This window comes from Galleria mellonella, unplaced genomic scaffold (genome assembly GCF_026898425.1).
Source record: "Galleria mellonella isolate WM207_F2 unplaced genomic scaffold, CSIRO_AGI_GalMel_v1 utg352, whole genome shotgun sequence".
Lineage (NCBI taxonomy): Eukaryota > Metazoa > Arthropoda > Insecta > Lepidoptera > Pyralidae > Galleria > Galleria mellonella.
This window is the reverse complement of record NW_026442084.1, coordinates 7274166-7294133: the sequence shown is the minus strand read 5'-3', so window position 1 is coordinate 7294133 and position 19968 is coordinate 7274166. Positions and strand designations below refer to the sequence as shown.

The 19968-nt window shown below is 36.0% G+C and overlaps 1 protein-coding gene across 9 annotated transcripts in view; it reads right to left on the bottom strand.

Annotated features, from left to right (window-relative positions):
* Window positions 1-1837: 1837 nt before the first annotated feature.
* Window positions 1838-19968, bottom strand: part of LOC113512264 (transcription factor EB) — a 153786-nt gene continuing 135655 nt past the window's right edge. For all 9 annotated transcript variants that reach the window (XM_052897089.1, XM_052897098.1, XM_052897092.1 and 6 more), the window contains 12 exons: window positions 15528-15630; window positions 13011-13118; window positions 11730-11831; window positions 10484-10618; window positions 9918-10080; window positions 8691-8932; window positions 7980-8132; window positions 7348-7462; window positions 6267-6391; window positions 4885-4999; window positions 3907-4011; window positions 1838-2642 (listed from right to left, as the gene is read on the bottom strand). In XM_052897089.1, coding sequence (XP_052753049.1) covers window positions 2479-2642; window positions 3907-4011; window positions 4885-4999; window positions 6267-6391; window positions 7348-7462; window positions 7980-8132; window positions 8691-8932; window positions 9918-10080; window positions 10484-10618; window positions 11730-11831; window positions 13011-13118; window positions 15528-15630 — 1630 coding nt within the window. In that variant the 3' untranslated portion in view covers window positions 1838-2478. The remainder of the gene's footprint in view (window positions 2643-3906; window positions 4012-4884; window positions 5000-6266; window positions 6392-7347; window positions 7463-7979; window positions 8133-8690; window positions 8933-9917; window positions 10081-10483; window positions 10619-11729; window positions 11832-13010; window positions 13119-15527; window positions 15631-19968) is intronic.

Here is a 19968-nt window from a genome sequence, read left to right as displayed (position 1 = left end):
AATCGGCACAATATTACGCTTTTTTTTTTAATCAATTGACTCCATCTATTCCTAGCAGATATTTTATAAAATATGTTTTTGTAGAAAATACAATTCAAAAGTGCGAGTTCAGACTGACAGTAATAAGTTAAAATAAATATAATTGACATCGTGACGTTAGCACCATATTTATTTGGCTAGTAAGAAACTTTAATACTTTTATATTTTTATTATTATAGTTCGTGAACCCTTTGGGTTCAGTATAAAAAAATTACTAACTAATAATCAACAAAGTAGTTTGTTTTTTTTTTCAGACTCAGGACACAGTTATCAGTTAGTCACTACTTTGAATAGCGCCATCTGTGATTGAGTTCACGAACTTGATAGTTTCTCTAACAAAACAGCATATATTTAGCCAAAAATTACTTTAAACATATCAAATAGTACAAAATTAGCATTTTTCAATTTAAATCTAAAATGCTTTACAAAACATCCATTAATTCACTATATCAAAAGACATATCTCGTCAGCACCAAAAAAATATTGTCTATACATTTTATTTGACAAAACTATTCGCTAACACACATTACCCTCAATATTTCGACACGGTCGGATAAATCGAAAAGTAGGAAACAATATTATAATTTAACTACATAAATATATTGAATAATTAAATTAAAACAATGAGCTGGTAACGAATTCATCACGATCCTTAGTATAATTTATCTAAATATGCAATTGGTACTAATTTAACAGCAGCTAAACGAAGAAATTTAAATTTAGAAGTATTTTTCGAGAAGAAAATTATGATTCTCTTTGGTTTCTCTTTACCATTGACTGGGTTTCCATTTACTTTTTTTATGGCAATACGTTTTGAGTCAAAGACAATTGATACGACAAGATTACAAAACAATATATTTTCAACTAGTATTTCAGATAATAAGCAAGCTTACTACCATTTTATCCCGATGGGGGCGCTACTGTGTCATAACGTAAACGAACTTCATCTCTGTATAGCAATATATAATCAATGTAATACATGGAAAAAAAAAATTAAAACTTTATTATAAAGTTTTAAATATCAGTGAATATTGTTGTTTAAGTTGTAACACAGTGGCGCCATTTTTGTACTGTTTTACCGTTACGCAAGTTTTCCGGATTGTTTTTGACTTCTGAAATAGTGTTTCGTGGATTTCAATATGACATCTGTATGAAAATATACTAAAAATATTTGTTTATGAACACATAATAACTAGATTGTTGGAGTTCCACGCCAGCTATATTACCTATCGTTGTTCAATATTTATATTTATTTCTTATTAGGGTTTAAATTAAAAGAACGGTAATAACAGATGTAAAAAAAGATTGTCCAATATTGCAGTTATTAATATAATATCCTGTATTATATATATATATATATATATATATATATATATATATATATATATATATATATATATATATATATATATATATATATATATATATATATATATATATATATATATATATATATATATATATATATATATATATATATATATATATATATATATATATATATATATATATATATATATATATATATATATGACACCTCAAGAGTACAACGGAAAATGCATCTTATTTAAACTGTCTCTAAGTATTAATATCGAAGAGAGTTCCGAGAGATACGGAGAGATATTGTATGATGCTCTGTTTATATTTCGTAAGCATTATTAGACTTGATAATAATATCTGTTTACTGAAATAACAGTTAATAAAAATAAATTGCTAAAATAAAAGAAAATTGTGTTAAATTTTATTTATCAATGTAGATATTTTTATGTCCAACTCTGAGATTTTTTTATGATAAAATATATGACTATCATTAAAAAGGCAAGTTTAAAAGCCGAGTTAAGTTATTATAAAAATATTAATATTAATTTTGTACATTTGTTTGAGACATAATCCTTTATACCTATGTGTGCGTAATATAGAGGGTGTGGAACCCCATACGTTGAGGTCGACGCACACTTAACATCACATGAGACACTTATTCGAAAGTACATCCATTCTCACATCATAATTTATACGTCTTTTAAAATCCAGACAAATTGTAGAGATCTATTATTAGTTAGGTATTCAGGAAGGGAAAGCTACCTTTCGTTTATATTTTCTTATACAGCGCCATCTTTTGACATTATACTCACATTACACTATAGAATGTAACGCCATCTATTTAGTTTTCGAAATACTAAATAATTGTTTTAATTTCTTTATTTAAATAAGTAAGTAACAATAAATAATTCGGGATGACTTAAACAACATTAAAAACAAGAAATGACACAAGTGGAAGTCGAAAACAGTGTTCGTAACAAAATTAACTACAAATTCCTACTACGTTCGATAGATGTCGCGGAAAAGTCACATTGCTTTTCTACTAGATGGCGTTAAAGACGAAGCGTTCCTTTCCTTCAGAGGTATCATTTGAGTACCTTCAAACTTGGTGTACATATGCTAAGCCCCCAGATCCATGTCGAAGCAGGGCTGACGAGGGTGGGAGTGGGGCGAATGAGGTGCGTGATGGTGAGGTCCACCTAGCAGTAATGTTGGTAAACACGACTCGCCCAAAGACAGAGCACCGCCTAGACCCATCGACTCCGACATTAGAGATGATGAACCTGAAAACAAAAAAAAAAAATGGATTTTACAAGGTCGACTTTCTTATGGTCTTTACTCAATTGATTACAACTGTTTCAAATTGTTATCATTAAATTAAAAATGAGGTTTTAAAGGATCTCTTGTAAAAGCGTTAATTAACGTTTACTTTTATTTTACAATTAAAACAGCAGTGAAATTATATAAAAATAGCGGCCCGTCCCGGCGTCGCACGGGTGGACATTTTTAACATTTCCCTTCACTGCTCTGCTCTTATTGATCGTAGCGTGATGAAAAGTATACTATAACCTGTCCAGGAGTATGAAGAATTGTACCAAGTTTCGTTAAAATCCGTCGAGTAATTATTGTTTCTATAACGAACATACAGACAGACAAAAATTTTACTGATTGCATTTTTGGCATCAGTATCGATTACTAATCACCCCCCGATAGTTATTTTGGAAATATATTTCATGTACAGAATTGACCTCTCTACAGATTTATTATAAGTATAGATTTAAACTCCAGGAATAGCAACGTATAAGAGGTAACTACTAAAGACGTCACAGTATAGCAAGTGAATCCCATGTCTATCAACCATGGTTTCAATTTTTCTTCAAGTGGGCCTTATACGGTATATTAATAGCAATGGGGACTAACCTTCCCATTACTAACAATCCAAGCCCTCTGGTATCCACATTGCTTATGCCTAGACTGTATATACAAATGAATGTTTTTTTTATGCAACTTAGAATGGCAAACAAGCTGACGGCCCACCTGATGGAAAGTGGTAACCGTCGCCTATAGATACGAGCAGTACCATGTACATAACAGAGTATACTGTTACACCCATGATACCCCCATGCGTTGCCATTCCTGAGGACTCAGTTGTTATACCTCTGTACCCAGTAAATTCACTGCCATATCCCACCCTTTAAACCGAAACACAGCCATGCAAACACAACTGCTTCACGGTAGAAAAACGAATGGGACAAGAGTGTCCAAGCAAACGACTTTCACACAAAGTCTCTTTGGTATATACAATATAACATCAACAACAACAAGGCTCGTTTGTCCGCCAGATGGTGTGGGCGGGCGAGGTAGCCCACTAGGCCGGCTTGCCCCGGTGGTGTGGTGGTGTGGTGGTGTGGCGGTGTGGTGGTGTGGTGGTGTGGTGGTGTGGTGGTGTGGTGGTGTGGTGGTGTGGTGGTGTGGTGGTGTGGTGGTGTGGTGGTGTGGCGGTGTGGTGGTGTGGTGGTGTGGCGGTGTGGCGGTGTGCGCACGTACCGTCCGCGTGCGTGTAGGGCGCGTGCTCGTCGCCGAGCAGCGCGCCCGCCACCACGTCGCTGAGGCACAGCGCCGCCGTCGGCGACGAGCACAGCATCGGGTCGCCTGTGTTAGGAAAACGCAATATATTATTTATAATATTATATATATATATATATATATATATATATATATATATATATATATATATATATATATATATATATATATAAATGATATGTGGGGTACTACGTTTATAATACTAAGTAATACTAGCTTTACATATATGTATATAATATATTCTTTAGCAATGTAAAGGTTGTAAGCCTCTTAGTAATAAATAGAAATAAAGTACAAGTTCATTTAATTTAGATATCATACTATTAAATCATATATTTACTTATTTTACTTTATATTAGTTACCTCCTTGGTAGCCATGTTTCGAAGTAAAAGGTCACTCCATTTTTAATCACAGGACAGATATGAGTTTACATAGTAATTTATCTGGCCGCAAAACACGACAGATATGGATTTTCATACAACTTTTGCCGGCCGCTGCCCGCATGTATCTGGCCAGTACGGCAATTTTGATTTATCTCGAAGAAGATTGTCAAAATAATGCTCACAATTCCAAGCATGTTTGAGAAAATAAATCTAACTCGAGATTTTTAGATATTTTATTAAAATTATCGTTTACAAGCCAGATGTATGTCTTATTTTTTTAAATAAACCGTTATGTTTCGGTGCTTAATCACAAAATACCTTTATCATTCACAGCATTAATCCTTCATCCTACAGTGAGAGATGACAAATAAGAATGAAAGCAGGTCAGTTAGCTCATCGTGAAGAATTCCACGAGACGTAACCACGATGGTTTCCAGGGGGAACCACGTGGAGGTCGACATGATTAGTAAGATTACCAGCATTAGGGGCTGTTAGACCCCCTCGCTAACAATCCCTTTTCCCCTGTCTATATGCTAGGGTTGTAATAGTAGGTACCTTGCGTGACAGGGTTGTGCGAGTCGTCGTCCATGAGGTCCTCGATCTGCGCCAGGTTGAGCACCGCCTCGCTGTCCTCGCCGCCCAGCAGCCCCGGCGACGGCGACATACGCATCTACAGGCGGATATTTATTTATTTAACTCTTTATTGCAAAAAAAAAAAACATTAAAATAAACAATGGCATATAAACAATTCAAGTGAAATACAGTAGCATGGAGTACAGATTAAAATATACACATGAAGGTACAAAAGGCGGTCTTATCGCTAGGGCGATCTCTTACAGACAAGCTTTGGTTAAAGGAGAACATATACAACATTCATGTACAGGGTGCCAAGGAAAAATATATAATTATAGAATTAATTTAGGGTGAAAGGTTTATAGGTTATGGGGTCTAAAAGTCCTATTAGTATCAGGTCGACCTCCACTCGGTACCTAATGGAATATTCTTAATTTCACCCATCAAAAAAATGTAATTGTTTTTAATGCATGGAAATGGAATGATAACCCCGCCTGCGCTATCGGTATACGCTGGCGGGGCACCAGTGAGGGGTGATAGGTAAGCAAAAAGGTTAGTGAGCCGGTCGCGTCATAGTAAATTGTACAAGATTTAACCACGATGGTGTCCAGAGGGAACCGCGTGGATGTCGACCTGTTAGGTTATATTACTAGCAATAAGGCTATTAAACCCCATTACTAACAATTTTTTTTATACAACTTAGAATGGCAAACAAGCTGACGGCCCACCTGATGGAAAGTGGTAACCGTCGCCTATAGACGTGTGCAGTACCATGGACATAACAGAGTATACTGTTTTGCCCATGATACCCCCCATGCGTTGCCATTCCTAAGGACTCAGGTGTATAGAAAATAAGTTAATTTTAAATCAAAATAATAGAAATTTTGAAATTAAAATAATTGATTTTAGCATTATTAAAGTTGGTTTTCTTTCATGGAATACATACTTAAAATATATATATATATATATATATATATATATATATATACTTCATTGCACTAAAACATACAGTAACAACAATAAGTTAATAACAATGTTAGCAATATATATATATATATATATATATATATATATATATATATATATATATATATATAATTCATTGCACTAAAACATACAGTAACAACAATAAGTTAATAACAATGTTAGCAAAGGCGAACTTATCTCTAAAAGAGATTTCTTCCAGTCAACCTAACACAGTGGCATAGGAAGTAGTGGGTGGGCAGTAGTAGTGCAAGACAGATTTTGTCATATGAGTTATTAAAAAATAAAAAAAAAATAGATCGCCTTGAAAATTGTACCTATCTTTTAATATACTGTGACAACACCTCAAAGGCATCACGGCAGACAGTTACAAGACGTACCTTTATATCCTTATGACTAAATAGGTGATCAGCCACTGGTTCCAGGCAGAGATCCGGCTCCAGGCAGCTCAGGGACAAGCCCTCGTCGCGGCTCAGCGGCGAGCACGAGCCCAGCTTCAAACCGTCTGAAATGTATGCAAGGACAATACAGCTATACAGCTTGTCCACGTAAAACTAGAAGGAGACGGACGTATTATGGGTTTTTTTTTTTATATGGGTGAAAATGGAATGGTAACCCCGCCTGCGTTATCGGTATACGCTGGCGGGGCACCAGTGAGGGATGATAGGTGAGGATGAAAGCAAGTCAGTTGGTACATCGTGATGAATTCAACAAGATTTAACCACGATGGTTTCCAGGGGGAACCGCGAGGAGGTCGACCTGATAGGGTTTATTGATAGCACTTGCTACTGTACTTACCCTCATTACTAATAATCCCTTCCCCCCACCTCGTTGAGGGATTTTTTTAATACAACTTAGAATGGTAAACAAGCCGACGGCCCACCTGATGGAAAGTGGTACCCGTGGTATGAGCAGTACCTTGAACATAACAGAGTATACTGTTTCGCCCATGATACCCCCCATGCGTTGCCATTCCTGAGGACTTAACTATTCCTCAGTTCCCTGTAAAATTCACTGCCATATCCCACCCTTGCAACCGAAATACAGCCATGCAAACACAACTGCTTCACGTTTGAAACATGAATGGGACAGAGATACCCAAGCAATCGACTTTTGTACAAAGTCTCCCTCTGAGATTCTCCATTCTAAGATCAGTAAAAATAACTCAAGCTTGTGTGTTCTCCAAAAAGAAAACGACTCTAACTGTGATAAAATCGGTTATTTTGGGAAGGTTCTGTTATTCATAAAATGTATCTTGACGTATTATTTAATAAATAAAACGAGTGTTTACGCATTAAAAAGATGCAGAAATTATAAGACAAAATAAATATAGAAGGTATAAAGGAATCACTCGTAACTATTTATCACGCAAAATTGTATGAAAAAGTTGATCCGCTGTTATCGAAGCATTTGTATGGAGACACTCTATCTATATAAGTAGGAAATATATGATTGATTTACCTAACGCGTCGAGCGCTGTGAGACATTCTGTTGAGGGCATATCTCGCATCAGGCCCGCCGGCTGCTCGCTCAGCTCCATCAGGGGCGACGGCTCTGTTTTTGGTAGCACCACCTCCTGGGAATACAAACGGTTATTCCATCAGTTTAAGGGACTGCGAGGGATGGGCAGCAGTACCCCTCTTAAAACATCACCAAAGCCGACCGATATGGGCGATATTGAAGTGGGCGATGACCTTTTTTCCGCCATCTTTTTGTTCAGTGGAATCTAATATATAGTTATCGGGGCGATATCCATATTTTTTTTTTCATGGGTGAAAATGGTATGGTAACCCCGCCTGCGCTAACGGGATACGCTGGCGGAGCACCAGTGAAGGGTGATAGATGAGAATGAAAACAGGCCAGTTAGCCCATCATGATGAATTCATCAGGAATTAACCATGATAGTTTCCAGGGAGAACCGCGTGGCGGTCGACCTGGTTGAGTATATTGCTAGCAATGGGATTCTCAGTCTCCATTATTAACAATCCCTTCCCCCCCCCCCCCCCCCCGTATCCATATTACCCATGTGTATCTATTGGTACTAGATAACTGAAAAAATTTTAAATAATTTATTTTATACATATTATACATACAGGCATATTCCGAACAGGCGACGCGTGGGATTCAGAGCCGGCAGTTTCAATACCGGAGTCGTCCGCGTGCGGGGAGCCCCAGCCGTCGGTTCCCTGGCCGACCCCTCCGCTCGGCACCGACAGCCCGTGCAGCCGCGCTAGTCTCTCTAGCTCCTGTAATGTGCACACACTGTATTTCTAGCTTTATCGCTTCACTATTAAGACCTAAAATCCAATGTTAGTCCTTTCTCGTGGATATCGTAAGAAGTGACTAAGGGCAGTTAATGGTCGAGGAATGAAAAATATTTAATATTCTCGTATTGCCAGCAGATAATTTAAATACCTGGTGACAATACAAGTAAATTAAGTAATAATTTAAGTATGTAATTTTAAAGATTATATATTTTATATTTTCAAACATTGTTTGTTATTAAAAGTTTGAAAAAAGAACGAAAACCGCGCGCACACAAATTGGCGGGAATTTAAATATGAGTAAGAAGTACTGGATGTATCACTTCGAACAAAAATCGGTTATATAGATCAATGTTACCATTTCCAGCCAGTATGATACTTAGTCAATATGGCGTTCTTTAAATAACCTACTTATATTTTTAACAGTGCCTATGTAATTCGCGCCAATTTACAAGCGACCTTGTTCAATTTTTAAATAAAAAAAAAAAAATGTGCATTATTAATTTAGATATAGAACTTTTGTATGTCGATGAAACTAACCTGTATCCTGAGCATGAGTTTCCTATTGTGCAGCTCGATCTGTTTCCGCCGCTGCTCACTCTGTTTGAGCCTGTTCACTTCATCCCTCAGGCACTTGATGTAGTCCACACTGCTCTTCAATATCGTGCCCTTGTTCGGCCGCACGTCCCTGATCACCTCGTAAAATGGATCCGTCGATTTGGGGAGCAGCGTCCCCAGCTCTTTTATCCGATCGTTTATGTTGAACCGGCGACGGCGCTCGACTGCAATTTAATAAGTATGATACTTATTAAATTACTATATCAATTAAATTCGATTAGATAAACTATATATTTGTAAAATTCTATGTCTACTATTCCAATTATTCGTTTTTTTTTCTGTTAAAATCTATTTCTCTATTAAATAATAAAATAATAGAGATTGATGATACAAAAGTACTTATAATTAAATTTATCCAAATATTTCTTAACTTCTTTAATATATTTTTTTTTATTATTACATTTTTTGCAACTTAGAATGTTAAACAATGGTTCACCTAATTGGAAAGTGATGGCCGTCGTCTGTAGACATGAACAGTGGATTATGGTTCAGTATCAGACAGGTTACACTGTGATGTCTATGGTATCGTTCATTGCTATTCTCTATTCCTGAGAACAAGTCCTATGCTTTTGTATCCTGTAATTTTATTCTCAAAGTACCTAATAAATACTCGTCAGAGAGACACAGCCATGCAAAAACAGCTGCTTCATGGCAGAAACATGGGTGTAAGTAAATGGGGCCCATATAAAGGATATTGATACGAAGTGACCCTCTTTTTATAGCACGATATCTTGCGCGAACACAAGTAATATGGGGGGAAAGGAATTGTTAGTAATGAAGACTAAGAATCCCATTGCTAGCAATATATCCAACCAGGTCAACCTCCTCGCAGTTCCCCCTGGAAACTATCATGATTAATTCTAGATGAATTCATCATGATGGGCTAACTGGCCTGTTTTCATTCTCATCGATTGCTCTTTACTGGTGCTCCACCAGCCTATACCATTAGCGAAGCGGAATTACCATACCATTATCACCCATAAAAATCCGTGATCTTGGTCGATCACGGAAATTTACAATAAAATTTACTCTCTACCGCCACATTATGCTTTTTAACGGTACGTTTGAAGGACCCGGAATTAAAGGACGAAGGAAACAAGTCACGTGAAAGGTTGTGGTAGTAGTAATGGAGTAAAAGAAGCTACAAACTCATATTGTGGTTGTCCTTCTTCTGACGGTCCTTGGCCAGCGCGTGCATGTCCGCATCCGAGAGAGGGCCGCAGTCGCCGGCCACCGAGCTGGCGGCCGACGGCGGGCCTGACGATGCGCCCGCGCCGTCCAGCGACAGGATATCCTCCAGGAACTCGTCCGCCTGCATCGTGCCACGACAAATGGAAGTTAATAAATCTGGCCAGGCTGGTATGTATTATTGTATTTATCTATATATTGGCCCAATAACTGATATATTAAATACCAACTACCTAAAATATGTTGCTATGGTGTTATTGCATCGAAGAACACCATCGAAATGAATATCTGACTAATATCGATAGAAATATGACCTTGATGACCTTTTTTCTGCCATTTATATCCAGAAGTACCCAATATATATATATATATATATATATATATATATATATATATATATATATATATATATATATATATATATATATTCCCTAGGGAAGGCTTATATCAGTAGTGGACAGTTAAAAGCTGACATGATGACGATGATTAATCCCTAAAATACTTGTATATAAGTATCAAGACGTTACCTCCGAGTTGTTGGTGCCTACAGAACAGATTCCAGGGCTGAGTAGACTGGAGGTGGAGCCTCTGTCTGGGGAGGGTGGCGGCTGTGTACCCAATTCGGGCGCTGACTGCACCGGAGCACCACGAGCTGCTACTGGCTGGTAACAAACAGAATTCTTAAGGTATCTTCTTTGTACAATATGTAACTCCCTTACAAGGTAACCAAAGGCATTTATACTTACATACAGTGTTTGCATGGCTGTGTTTCGGTTTGAAAGGTGGGATATGGCAGTGAATTTACAGGGTACAGAGGAATAATACATAAGTCCTCAGGAATGGCAACGCAGGGGGAGTATCATGAGCGAAACAGTATACTCTGTTATGTCCATGGTACTGCTCATGTCTATAGGCGACGGTTACCACTTTCCAAGAGGTGGGCCGTCAACTTATTTGCCATTGTAAGTTGCATAAAAAAACATACACCTCTTGCTTGCCGCACTTTCTCTGTCTCACGCAACAGGGCGATATATTTTGAAGTCTTTGTGCTGTTGCTGTGTTTGGTACATGTTTTTCAGTTATTTTCTGAGCTTATAACGTATCTTATTTAGAAATAATTATGTTCATACCACTAAGATTGCCAACAAGCAGAACTGTATCGATCGGATAGTAAGCATTTACAGAAGCCTATAAACAATGCTAAAACTAGGGGAGTGATGTGTCTTGAAGAATGTGCTGTGATAGCAAATTTTCAAAAAATTACATGAGATTTTTTAAAAATGACGAGAAGATTTGTTCCCGGTTAATAACGCGCTCTTAGAATCTCTAGTGTTTCTTTTTTTATTTGATGGATGAAAATGGAATGGTGACCCCGCCTACGCTAACGGTATACGCTGGCAGGGGACCAGTAATGGGTGATTGATGAGAATGAAAACATGCCAGTTAGCCCATCATGATGAAATCATCAGGAATTAACCATGATAGTTTCCAGGGGGAACCGCTAGAAGGTCGACCTGGTTGAGTATATTGCTAGCACTGGGATTCTCAATCTCCATTACTAACAATCCCTTTCCCCCCAATCTCTAGTGTTATAGAGTCCAATAATTACCGTATCTTGCAATATGTATGTTTATTCGCTTTTTTGGGTACTGGCAACTTTATCTGGAGCTGTATTAGAATTATAGTATATTTAATATTAGTTAAATAGTTAAATGACAGTAGACAATTGCCTGCTGAAAAAACAATGACATGATACTGGTAGTCAATTCTCACCTGTGTCTGTGGTTGAAATGACTCACTGAGGTACTGCCGCACCTGGCTCTTCTGTTTCTGGATCACGTGATACCTGGTGGGGTTCTCCAGAACTGTCCGCACCTGTAAACAATAAAAAGGCGATAGTATTACTTCACGCGTTGAGATCTGAGTACACGTATGAACACGACAACGTCAACTGTGGCATCTGTTAACATCCAATCCATAAGGTGGTTAACCCTTCTTTGCAAGGGGGAAAAGGATTGTTAGCAATGGAGTTTGACAGCTCCATTGCTAGCAATATACCTTATTAGGTCGACCTCCACGTGGTTCCCCCTGGAAACCATCGTGAACAATTCTTGTTGAATTCGTCACGATGGGCTAACTGATCTGCTTCATCCTCACCTATCATCCCTCACTGGTGTCCCGCCGGTGTATACCGATAGCGCGGGTGGGGTTACTATTCCATTATCATCCATTTAAAAAAAAAACCCTTCTTTGTATGATTCTTTTTTTATTGTTGAACTAAATCAAGGTGATATAATTCATGTTCAAAATTAAAGGAAAAATGGTTAAAAAAATAAATTTCACAGCTATGTTTTGCTTTTTGCAATGGACATTAAAAAGGTATCCAGACACGATCAACTTAAAGTGAACTTGGTCTTTTATATAATTTTTGGGCATTCAATGTTATGATGGAAATTTCCACCATTATGCAAAGTAGTGGTTAAGTTGAAAACAATTTCAAGTCCATACATGAGAAATAAGATCGAAAAGATTTCGAAAAATTTTTTCATTATATTCATTAAGATTACGCGACACGGGTTACTTGAAAAAAAAAAATTATAAGATCTAAAAATTAGAAACTTCAAGCTTCAAATTGCTTTTTGTTTTACACCAAAACGACCATTTTTATCACAGATACACAAAATACCATTTGAAAAATCGCCGAATATATATATATATATATATATATATATATATATTTTTTTTTTTTTTTTATCCCTTAATTTTTACCACTAGTGTATAACAGTACCCTCGCCAATGTCAAAGTATCTTATACAATTAATCTGAAAACAGTCGATATTTAGTTTCTTGCGGTTTCTTCTCAGCAGATTTATTATCTATCTATCATTCCGAACCCAGCAGTAAAAACATAAAAAAAAAAATAACGATTTAAAAGAGCTTGTAAACGAGTCTATTTGAATAAAAATTATTTCTATTCCTTTTCTATTATATTACAGTAAGTAATATTAGCTATATATAAAACATAAAAAAAAAAATAGAAAAATCAATCCAGACCTGTAAAACCTGTGGGGGTAGTTCGACATGCGGCGCAATGCGCGGCACGTCTGTTGGTGTAGACTTCTTTTTCTCTTCATTGTCTTTGGATTGTCCTGCTTGTTGTGCCTGCAATTAAAATAATAATTTGATGAACATTCTATCTCGTTTACATCACAGTCAGAAGAGTTGATTAAAGGTGATGATAAACAATCGTGAATTTGACCAAAGGAAGACTTTTTACTAAAGTTGTCCACTTGGATGTCTTTGTGCCTGTGGCAAAGGGTTGTTAGTAATGGTTTTCCCAAGAGACTACAGCATGGGGTTCTTCAAAAGGGGAGTAAAGAGGTTTATACCATGAAGCTACCTCCCATCATTCATGGGCTTCAGTGATTTTTATATGGTAAGAGTCATGTAATTTTTTTAATGGGTGTAAATTAAATAATGTCCTTGACTGCACTATTGCTGTAATAAAAGCTGGTCAGTAGGCCCATTGTGAATTCAAGAATATTAGGTTTCCATGCAACTACTGGTAAAACCCCCCAAGGGGAAGCTTATGTTCAGCAGTGGACAGATAAAGGCTGATGATGATAATGAAGTTTCCATGAAGAACCGCGTAGTTGTCGACTTGGTATTTGCTAGCAATATACCCTATATTGCTAGCAATGGGGCAGTTGGACCTAATTACTATAGATGTCATGTCTATAGGCGACGGTTACCACTTTCCATCAGATAGGCCGTCAGCTCGTTTGCCATTCTAAATTGTATAAAAAAAATCCTTTTCCCATGTCCCTAATAGTGCTGTACATTTCTATTGGCGATAACCAAGACTTTGATATCTGCAAACGACAAGTAAATTAAATCTAGTAAATTTATACCTAATCGTTTAATACTTAAGGCTTGTTTGCCATTGTAGGTTACATAAAAAACGCATATAAAAATAAAATTATTCAAAAAAATATATTTTGCAAGCAACACAATGCAGGACAAACGGATTGTGTTGCATAAACCCGCGCTTGTATGCAAATCTGAACGTGGTCCGGTTACTAGAGCTACGGGTTCAGTTCTCGTTCGCGCGAAATGTTAAAGGTCGCCAAGTTTGGCATTGAACTGCGTGGAATTAACCTAGATTTCCATCAGTGTTAGCGGATTTGCTTTTTTTTTTATTAAGCTTTTTAATTGTTTTTATTTTTTAAGATACTTCAAGTGGAAGGTGGTAACCGTCACCTATGGGGGAGAAGGGATTGTTAGTAATGCGGATTATCAGTTTCATTACTAATAAAGACGATGGGCTAACTGACCTGCCTTTTCGTCCTCACCTATCATTTATCACTGGTGCCCCGCCAGCGTATACTGTTAGCGTATAGGTAGCGTTAGGTATAGGTTCATACCTACTAAACCATGGACACTACAGAATGTACTGTGATGCCCATGGTAACATTGATTCCTAAGGAGGGGAGATTATTAATAATGCGAAGTCCTATTACTAGTTTTAATGGTAATAATGAAATGATAACCCCGCCTGCGCTAACGGTATACGCTGGCGGAGGACCAGTGAGGGATGACAGGTGAGGATGAAAGGGTGGGTCAGTTAGCCCACCGTCATGAATACACCTAGAATTCAGCACGATGGTTTTCAGGGGGGACCGCGTGGAGGTCGACCTGATAGGGTATATTGCTAACAATGGGACTGATAATCCGCATTACTAACAATCCTTCCCCCCCGCCCTATTACTAGTAATACATCCTATCAGGTCGACTTCCAAATGGTCTTAGAAACCATCGTGCCGAATTCCAGGTCTATTTATCACGATGTGCTAACTGACCTGCTGTCTCATTTTTATCTATAATTTCTCATTGGTGCCCCGCCAGCGTATACCATTAGCGCAAGCGGGGTTACCATTCCATTATCATTCGTAAAAATTATCTTCATTCCTGAGAACTGTGTTTGTATGCGTACGTAACTTGTATGTTATTTCACCGCCATATCCCATCATAAACAGAAACACAACCATGCAAGCACAACTGCTTCACGGTAAGAACATGAATGGGACCATGACACCCATACAGACGATTAGTATACAAAAATACACAAACTTTTTTTTTATACAACTTAAAATGGCAAACAAGCCGACGGTCCACGTGTATCAAGTGGTAACCGTCGCCTATAGACATGAGCAGTACCATGGACATAACAGAGTATACTGTTTCGCCCATGATACCCCCCGTGCGTTGCCATTCCTGAGGCCTCAGGTGTTATTCCTCTGTACCCAATAAATTCACGCCATATCCCACCCTTCAAACCGAAACACAGCCATGCAAACACAACTGTTTCACCGTTGAAACACGAATGGGACAGAGGTACCCAAGCAATCGACTTTTGTACAAAGTCTCCCTCAAACTGTGACGTCATTAATTTTTTGAGAAAAAATCATGACGTCACATATATTGTGATATTCACTTTGTAGGCGACGGTTACCACATTCCATCAGTTGAGCCGTCATCTTGTTTGCCAGTTGAGGAATCATGAAAGATTACCTGTAATGACTCTCTGCGCAGCTGCTCCTGCGCATGCTCTCGCATCAACTGCTGCTTGAGCTGTGTACGTGATGTCGGCGTGAGGGTCTTGAATGTGGGGGGGCTGCAACAATTGACAACATATGCAAGTTAATATAAAATACATTTTAGTAAGAAACCTCAATCCAGTGAGGCAATGGGGAGGAAAATCGTAAATTGAACTCGGAATCTGATAAGTATAAACATTGTTACACAGGTTTTTTATATATTAAGATACGGAGAATCATCTTTATATAAACGTGTTGATCATTGTTGCGGTCATCACATTACAACAATCATCATCAACGTAATGGTATAGGGGAAACAGTCTCCATGGACAAATTTAGAGTAACTATTTTTTTATTTATTCTTTATTGACCACATTACAAAAAAAATGTCTGGCACAAAATGCGGACTTAATACTATATAGCATTCTATCGCAGTCAATCTTTGGCAAAACAGAAATTTTATTATGCGGTGAAAAAAATTACAGCACATACAATAGAGAACTACTGCACATTATGATTTTCTAAATATACATACATGAATACATTAAACAAATATTACATAAATATACAAATATAAAAATACAACTATGTTTTATCAGTAACAGTAGTATTTTAGTTTCTTCTTGTCTTATATCTTTATAGTGTATGTAAAATTGCTTTTATAATACGAGCTTCCACTATTTTCTATAATGTTACATAAATAATTGACAATAGGGACAAGGACGGGGAAAAGGGATTGTTAGTAATGGAGACTGAGAATCCCATTGCTAGCAATGTAAACAGGTCGACCTCCTCGCGGTTCCCCCTGGAAACTATCATGGTTAATTCCTGATGAATTCATCATGATAGGCTAACTGGCCTGTTTTCATTCTCATCTATCACCCTTCACTAGCGCTCCGCCAGCGTATCCCGTTAGCGCAGGCGGGGTTACCATTTCATTATCATTCATAAAAAAAAATATCTATAAGCGAATGTACAAAAACATATAAATATATAAAGAACAAATTTCACAGCAATTAGTTAAGCTGCTAAGACGTAACAAACAAATTCACTGTTATATATATAATATTAGTAAGGATTCATCTGTGAACACACAGACTTACTACTCGTATATTACATTTATATAAATGGCTGCCGTCAATACGCTACTATATTGTACCTACATATGTCAAATCAATAACAGTTATTGAGTTCTATATTGCAACATATTGATCAATCAATGCACAATTGACGTAGTTTTTAAAAGACATAATGGTTACGGAGTATGTATAGTTGTGAATCACATCAGCAGCTCGATTACGAAAATTAATAATTCAAATTTGGAATCAATTGTTCAAATATCGAATTAATCGTACAAATATCAATTTAGAATGGTTCAAATATCGAATCAATCGTTCAAATATCAATTTAGAATGGTTCAAATATCGAATCAATCGTTCAAATATCAATTGAGAATGGTTCAAATATCGAATCAATCGTTCAAATATCAACTTAGAATGGTTTAAATATAGAATTGAAATCAATTGTTCAAATATCGAATCAATCGTTCAAATATGGAATTAGTAATTATATTTTAGTCGCCGTGGGATGGAAAGCAGTCCCTGTTAAAATATCACAAAAGTCTAATTGCGGTTCCCAACCAGCCTGCCAAGCTAGCCAACTACTGCCAAGTCCAACTATGGGGGAGCCCTATGTTCAGCAATGGACAGTTAACACCTGGAGAAATGAGATGAATTATATTTTAGGGAATAAACTGCTGAATTTGTGTATGGGTGTTCTAAGTTGTTGACTCACATGTTCATTGTCTGGTCTCATGCTACATGGTATTCCAGCACGAGGACTAAGCAATTAGTGAGATTGAAATAAAATCTGAAAGTCCCATTGTAACAATTGCAATGGAAGCCATGGTAAATAGCCAGTATATCTGTAGGGGACACAAACTTTACAAGACAACTCATGATATATTATAATACGCAACTCCGTGCCACTGTACAGGTGTAAGTCGTGCTGGTATGCGCACGCGCATACAAATGGCACCGCGCATGGTGGGATCATGTAATTTTTTTCTGGGTATATAATAAATTACATATGCCAATTTATATTTTTGCGAGTTCGTATTATTACGCTTAGTGCGTAACATACGTATAAAACATAATGGCTAAATTAAGAGTTCCTCCTTTCGAAGTCCGTTAAATAAAATTTTAAAGCTCTGCGCCCACTATACCATAATCGTTAAGACAGCGCCATCTACGAAAAATTTTATTTGCCAATCGACACTTCCAGTGTGAAACAGTATATATGACGAAGGGACATAATATGGAAATTTTATTAAATGTATATATTTATTTATAAGAATCATTGTAATGTTGTTATCTGTTTTCGTAAGAAATTTAACAGTTACTTTTTAAAATCTCTATCATCATTATGTGTATTTATTTAAATGTACTATGTCTAAAATTACTTGATCATTTAAAAATCTGTGCATGATCGACTAACACCATGCACGTTTGTCATTGAAGTAATCGTACTCAGTGTGTAATAGGGTTTATTCAATAAGTATTTCTTAATAATAGTCATAAATTTAGTAAAAGGTTGGTCCAAAGTATCCTTCGGTATCATATTTTAACATTTAATGCATTTTTTTTTATTTTCATTGACTGATATTATATTTCTTTCGCCAGAAACCATAACCCTTGTTTTGAGCCGTTGCAGTACTCTCATAATACTTGTAACGCTTCTTTTCATATATGATAAGGTTTAGTGGACACAGATCCTAACTGCAACAAGCGTTGTTGGCGTAGTAACTAAAAAAAGTCGTTTTGTTAGATTTTTTGTAAACATTGCAAAATTAATGGAAACTCCCAAACTACCGTGGCATTTAATGTTTGTGTTGAAAAAATATACGCAATAATATAATAAAACATCAAAATATATGCAATTTGTATGGAAACGCTATTGTTACAATGCCAAAATCTTTTATCTACGATACATAAGGCTCATATTAATTTCTGTAAGTATATAGGCAAAATGGATCCTGGTTCCTTTAGGACACATATACTCTAATGTATTTTTTTTTAATAGTAATTTATTTGCCAGAAATATAGTTATATAAATAAGATGATACAATTTGCATTTTCAATGTTCAGCATGTTGTGCTTTATTATATCTATATATTTATACACACACACACACACACACACACACACACATATATATATATATATATATATATATATATATATATATATATATATATATATATATATATATATATATATATATATATATATATATATATATATATATATATATATATAGATAGAGCATCGAGTCTCTAAAACGGGTCAACTTTTTGTCAGCTAATTGTCAAATTAGCTAACTCGTTTTTTTATCAGTGTTCTATATTCTTATGCAAATAATGAATCTTGACGTATCTATATTTATTTATTTAATAATTAAAACAAGTTTTTATGATAAAATTTAACAACGATGAAAGAGATGCAAAATAAAACAAAATAAATATGGAAGTTATAAATGAAACATAACTATTTATCACGTAAAAATGTATGAAAAAGTTGGCCCGCTTTTCTTAAAGCATTTGTATGGCGACACTCTATCTATATAATAAATCTTTTCGTATTTTTTTTTTTGGCTATAAATATTAAATACATTTCTCTTTTTTATTTCATATTACTTTTTTAATCACTTATACACGTCAATAATAGGAAACAAAAAGTATTACAATAAAGCGCTTTATTATTAATGAAATTATTTATTATAATGAATTATGTTTTTTGTTTCTTTACATAAAATCAAGGTAGAATTACACTCAAAGAACACGAGGAACGAGCATTCGCTGGCTTGGTGTAACTCCACCTTTATCTATTATGATCTTTGTACGGTTAGAATACCAAGTAGTGGATTTGTTTAAGCACCTGTCACCTATACATCGTTAGATATGATTTGATCCTTATTATCTGCTGGCACACGTTACCAGTTACACGTTTTGTTGAACATTATGATAACATGTTATATAGTTATGTATCAAACAAGATAGGCCTAGATAATAGTATTTTTTTTATCTATATTCACACCTTTTAAAATACGAGATACGCAGAGAAAATCCAGTGCTGAAAACGTAGACATAAAATAATAATTATTCGAATTTCTACGGTTAAAAAAAAGAATAATAAAAATTATGCTTGCCAGTTACATTTTTTATTGGCCTATATACATATTGCATAGATAGAGAATTCATAGTTATTGGTAGTTAAATCCCCAAAAAAAAAAAATAGGATTTAAGGATTTTAGGATAGGAAGAAAGGGATCGTTAGGAATAGGATTTAAAAGCCCCATTGCTAGCAATATATCCTGTCAAGACGATCTCCATGCGATTCCCCCTGAAAACCGTCGTA